The 5762-nt window shown below is 63.5% G+C and overlaps 2 protein-coding genes across 2 annotated transcripts in view; one reads left to right on the top strand and one right to left on the bottom strand.

Annotated features, from left to right (window-relative positions):
- The window catches only part of LOC112951560 (zinc finger protein 250-like), a 9539-nt gene extending 8870 nt beyond the window's left edge, over positions 1-669 (bottom strand). The window contains exon 1 of the mRNA XM_026044268.1: positions 661-669. Coding sequence (XP_025900053.1) covers positions 661-669 — 9 coding nt within the window. The remainder of the gene's footprint in view (positions 1-660) is intronic.
- Positions 670-1178: 509 nt separating this feature from the next.
- The window catches only part of LOC112951559 (zinc finger protein 282-like), a 5945-nt gene continuing 1361 nt past the window's right edge, over positions 1179-5762 (top strand). The window contains exons 1-6 of the mRNA XM_026044267.1: positions 1179-1568; positions 2816-2945; positions 3435-3533; positions 3734-3886; positions 4068-4175; positions 5472-5760. Of these exons, the coding sequence (XP_025900052.1) occupies positions 1179-1568; positions 2816-2945; positions 3435-3533; positions 3734-3886; positions 4068-4175; positions 5472-5760 (1169 nt within the window). The remainder of the gene's footprint in view (positions 1569-2815; positions 2946-3434; positions 3534-3733; positions 3887-4067; positions 4176-5471; positions 5761-5762) is intronic.

Below are 5762 nucleotides of genomic sequence, written 5' to 3'. Positions count from 1 at the left end.
CTGCCTGTCCGGGGACCCCGCACACATGGGGGGACCTGGCCCGGTGTCCCCGCACCCACGGGGGAGACCTGGCCCGGTGTCCCTACACCCACGGGGGAAGCCCTGTCCTGGTGTCCCCTGGTGCCCACTGTAACCCTCCCCGCACACTGTAACTGTCCCCTCACATTGTAAACAATCGCACACACCGTAACCATCCCCGCACGCTGTAACCTTCCCCACACACCATAACTGTCCCTGCGCAGTGTAATCATCCCTGCACACCCTAACCGTCCCTGCACACGGTAACCTCGCACACTGTAACCCTCCCCCGCACACCGTAACCGTCCCCGCACACCGTAACCTCACACACCCTAACCCTCCCCACACACCGTAACCCTTCCCGCACACCCTAATCATCCCCGCACATCATAACCCTCCCTGTACCCCGTAACCTCACACACCCTAACTCTCCCCGCACACCATAACCATCCCCACACACTGTAACCTCGCACACCGTAACCATCCCCGCACACCGTAACCCTCCCCGCACACCATAACCTCACACACCCTAACCCTCCCCACACACCGTAACCATCCCCACACACCCCAACCCTCCCCACTTACTATAACCATCCCCACACACCGTAACCATCCCCACACACCCTAACCCTCCCCACTTACTATAACCATCCTCGCACACCATTACCCTCCCTGCACACCGTAACCATCCCCACACACCCTAACTCTCCCCGCACACCGTAACCATCCCCACTCACTATAACCATCCTCGCACACCATAACCATCCCCACACACCCAAACCCTCTCCGCACACCCTAACTCTCCCCGCACACTGTAACCATCCCCACTCACTATAACCGTTCCTGCTCACTATAACCATCCCCACACACTGTAACCATCCCCACACACCCAAACCCTCTCCGCACACCCTAACCCTCCCCGCACACCGTAACCATCCCCACTTACTATAACCATCCCCACACACCGTAACTATTCCCACACCCTAACCCTCTCCGCACACCCTAACCCACCCCGCACACCGTAACCATTCCCACACACCGTAACCCCCCACACGCGACGTGTGTCCGCCGCGGGTGTTCCCCGCTCACCGCCGCTCCCTCCCGCAGCGGCACCGCCGCAGGGACAGCCCGTGGCCGCAGGCCGCCCGCGCCCCTGGGCCATGGCCTCGCCGTGCGCGGCGTGCTCCCGCTGCAGCCTGCACGCCGAGCCCGTGCCGCCCGAGGGCGCCGAGCCCACCGCCAGCGCCACCATCTCCCTGTGGACCGTGGTGGCCGCCGTGCAGGCCGTGGAGCGGCGCGTCGACGCGCACGCCGCGCGGCTGCTCAACCTGGAGCGGCGCGCCGCCACCGCCGACAAGAAGCACGTGGACTGCGAGAAGACGGTGGTGGATTTCGGCAACCAGCTGGAGAGCAAGCTGGCCGTGCTGGGCACCCTCATCCAGGAGTACGGGCGGCTCCAGCGGCGCCTCGAGAGCATGGAGGAGCTGCTGCGCAACGGGAACCTCTGGGTGCTGCGCCTGCCGCCCGGCGCCAAGGGCGACGGGCCCAAGGTGACACGTGGCTCCGCGACACTCGGACGGGGTGGCGCTTGTGCCTCGCTCGGGGAGCGCTGCGCCTTGGGAAGAGCTGGAGGGCTGACAAGTACGGAAGGACATGAAGGGGGAATGTAGGGAGGAAGGGGCCGAGCTCTTCTCGGTGGTGGCCAGTGGCAGGCCAAGGGGCAGTGGGGACAAGGTGACACCCAGCAGGTCCCATCTCCACGGGAGGAAGAGCTGCTGCACTGGGAGGTGCCCGAGCCCTGGCCCAGGCTGCCCAGGGAGGCTGCGGAGGCTCCTGCTCTGGGCATCTCCCCAAGCCGCCCGGGTGCCACCGGGTGCCCCGTGCTCTGGTGTCCCTGCTGGAGTAGGGGCTGCACTGGGGGAGCTCCAGAGGTCCCTCTAACCCCAACCCTTCTGGGATTCAGGGATTCTGTGACAAGGGACGTTTCAAACTGCCTGTGCAGGTTCCAAAACTCCTTGTTTTTGCCTCTTCATGTGCATGAGCTGCAGTATCCGCATGGGAGGCTGAGCGCTGCACGTGGAGGCCCGTAGACACGAGCGCCTTGAGCTCTGCAGCGAAACCGCGGGTGCTCCCGGGCGCTCCCGGCACAGCAGTTTGGTTTGAGGGAATGGCGTTGCCTTTAGAAATGACCAGAGCAGCAGGAAGGGACCTCCGGATCTGCCCGGGTGTCCCCGTGTCCTGAGCAGCCTCCGGTACCCCAGTGTCACCCGGAGACGTCTGTCAAACCGACTGGAAAGGCTGCAGTGCCTCCCCACGGCAGCGCTCCCAGCCTGCTCCGGAGCTGCCTGTCCTTTCTGCTGCACACGAAGCAGATCGTTCTCTTCCTGCCCCTAGGAGAAAAATCCCATGTCCTGTGATCCCATCACACACGATCTGTGGTGTTTCCCAGAGATATTTCCTCAACACCACCTCAAAACGGGGGCCCGAAAGGCGCCTCCGGGGCCAGCCAGGGCTCTGCAAGGGGCAGCTCGGAAGCTGACGCTGCCGTCGTGTGCTCGCTGCAGCCCACCCGTACGAGCAGCAGCTCCCACTCACCCTTAAATATTCAGTGAGACCCCCAGAAACTGCTCGTCTTCCCATTGCTTTTTGCAGAATTGCTGCCACGAGCAAGCACTGCTCGTTCACACTGCTGGAAATGGTGGAAATCGTCAATAAAAATCCGAAACTTCCCTCTTCTCAGTGCTCTAAGGAGGCAGGGCCAGACGAGGGGCTGAGTTTGGAACATCTGTGCTTACAGGTCGCAACGGCAGCTGGGAATAACACCGCTTCCTTTCTGGAGCAAGAGTGGGAGCGTCTGGAAGAAGAGCAGAAGGAGCTGTACAAGAACAACATGGTGAAGGGGGACTATGAGCCTCTCATCTCTCTGGGTAAATATCACCTTTTTTCAGGCATTTTTTGGTGCTTCTGGACTAACTTTGTTTCGGGGACTGGTGGGCTGTGCGGCGGCTGTTAAATGTTTGTACCACCTACATTACGGAACGTGCTGGTGGTACATACCAGGAACATACAGGTCCATACAGGTACGGAACATGCTGGGGGGGAGAGAAACCCCCCCACCACCACCATCGCCAGTGCGCAGGCTGTTGTCTAAAGTACAGCCGGTTCTGCTCGCAGAGACACTGCTCCGATGGGCTGTGCACAGCCAGACCGCGGGGCGTCTGGAGCAGGCGCTGAGGAGGGGCCAGGCTGGGTGAAAGGCAGTCGATGTGGATGGTCAGGGAGGTCATTCCCCTCCTCGGGCCTAGGGAGGGGTTTGGCCAAGGCCACCCTGGCACTGGGGTGGCCGTGGCCGGTGGTTCGGTGCCGTGGCGGGTCCCGCGGCAGCTGGAACCGTCGGTACGCGTGTTCGTCCACAGACTGTGCGAGCTCCAAGCCTGACCCCCTGTGCCAGGCTGAGAAGGGAGGAGCGCCGTGCGGCGGGAGCCAGCGGGACGCTGCGGCGGGAGCCGGCGCAGGCAAGAGAGGCGCTGCGGGTTTGTCCTGGGGCACAGGGTTTGGCGGGGGTGTCACGGAGGACATCGCCGGGGGACCGTCCCCGTTTGCTGCGGACGGAGCCTGTCCTGTCTTGCTGAGCGGGAGGGTCGGGGGAAGCGGGTGCTGGAGAGAACGTAACGGGATGGGTGTTTCCCGTTAGCGGAGTCTGCGGCGTTGGCAGGGGATGTGAGCGGGCAGGACGGCGCGGGAGGAGCGCAGCGCCTCAGGGGACACGGCGACTCGAAGGAGGGAGCGAACCCGCTGGCTGAGCCCAGAGCCGGAGAGTGTCACTGCGCAGGAGGTGCCTGGACCACCCTGAAGCAGCAGCTGAGAGGTGAGAGGGAAACTGCTGCTCCAGAGAGCTGCGAAAGCTCCGAGGAGCGAGTGGGAGGCAGAGGAGAGAGGCTGGGGCTGAAAGCAGGGTGGCTGGGTGGCACCTTTGGCACTGCAGGGGAAGAGCCAAAGGGTGCTGTGGTCTCAGCAGTGAGATTTGGGTGTCCTGTCTGTGTTAGCAGGGCACAGCGTGGCGGAGGGCGGCTTGCCGTGCCTCGTGAAGCAGGAGGAGCCGTGTGTGGAGCTGGATGCGGCTCCGGAGGAAGAGGAATTCTCCGAGCTCGGTGCGGGTGAGTCCCGGGCAGGCCCACGGGCGCTGCACAGGCGGAGATGGCAGAGAACTGACGCCACAGCGTCACCTGTAACCCTCCCGCTGGCACCACCGAGCTGTGGGGACTAAGCAGAGGCAGGCGGGAGGGTGAAGGAAGCCCAAGGACCCCAGTGAGGTTAGGAAAGGCAGGAGGAGTCGCTGCTCCCGAAAAGGTCAGGAGTGTGGGAAGGACCCTTGGCTCTTCCTCGCGTCAGGATCAGGACAGCCCCTAGAGAAACCAGTGGCCCTGGAGCTTCTGAGCAGCTGGCTCCGGGAGCTCCCTCCTGCTGCTGCCGTCTCCTGCTGCCCCTGCATAGCTCCCATCCCCTGCTGCTCCTTTCCTGGCACTCCTGCTCCGTGGGAGCGTTCCCGGCACAGGCAGCTGCTCCGGAGCGGTCCCGCGGCAGCCGCCTGACGGTCGTGGTGAGCGCTGGGCTGGGCGCTCTCGCATGCCAGGGCTGCAGTAGCGTTGCCTGCCTGCTGAGCAGACTGGTGCCAGCTCAGTGCCCACTGCCCAGCCGTAGATGTTCTTCCTCCCTTCTGTTCTCCGTGTTCTCTGTGCGGCATCGCTCCCCTTGTGCGGCCAGGTCTGGTTTTGATGTTGTTCCCTGCTGCTAAAACGGACATCATGGCTCCAAGATGGCCAGTAACGAAGCTCAGCAGAGCTTCACGGCCTCGAGAAAGCCTGCATGGCATTTTCCAATAACACACGTGTCCACAGCACGGGCAGGTGTGTCTGAGAGTCCCCAACAGCTCGTGTTCCTGTGTCCTCTTATAGAAAGGGGCTGCACAGATGGGTCCATGGCTGGAGAACAGAGGGAAGGTAGATCCCAAGGAGTGGCTGGAGCTCCCTGAGCAGTGGGGAACACTGAGTGGTTGGTGGGGAAGGGAAGGCGGATACACAGGAAGCAAAGGGCTGCCCCAGGTTCATGAAATCACAGAATCCTTAAGGTTGGAAGGGACTTGTAGAGATGATCTAGTCCAACCCCCTGCACACCCAGGGTCACCAGGTGGCACCCGGTGGCACCCAGGCGGCTTGGGGAGATGCCCAGAGCAGGAGCCTCCGCAGCCTCCCTGGGCAGCCTGGGCCAGGGCTCAGGCACCCTCCCAGTTAAGGAAATTTCCCTTAAGTCCCTGCAGAACTTTGGTGCTTCAGTTGGTGGCCGTTTCCTCCCGGCTGGCTCTGCTGGGCTCTGCTCGGTTCGTGTGCAGGGGCTGGGGGCCAGCGGTGCCTCGTGTCCCCGGCAGTGAATGTGCCCTGTGTCCCTGTTGGCAGTGCCGGCGGACGAGGTGCTGGCGTTCAAAATAGAAGAGGACCCTGAGGAGTGTCCACGGAGCTCAGCGCTGCCCGGCGTTTTCCCCGGGGAAGAGCAGGAGCTCGAGTTCCAGGCTCCCGCCGAGGAGCTGCCCTTCGACGGCCAGTACGGCTGCGTGGTGCAGGAGGACGCCGAGAGGACGAGCGGGCCGCTGCAGCCGGAGCAGGAGGCTGCGGGCGAAGGCGGCAGCAGCCCCGTGTACGGGCCGAGCCCGCAGCCCGGCCCGCGGGAGCCCGGCGAGGCCGCGAGGC

Source organism: Nothoprocta perdicaria, unplaced genomic scaffold (assembly GCF_003342845.1).
Source record: "Nothoprocta perdicaria isolate Ctin4 unplaced genomic scaffold, notPer1 scaffold_357, whole genome shotgun sequence".
NCBI classification, from domain to species: Eukaryota; Metazoa; Chordata; class Aves; order Tinamiformes; family Tinamidae; genus Nothoprocta; species Nothoprocta perdicaria.
The sequence above is the reverse complement of the archived record's forward strand: the minus strand, read 5'-3'. Positions and strand labels throughout refer to the sequence as shown.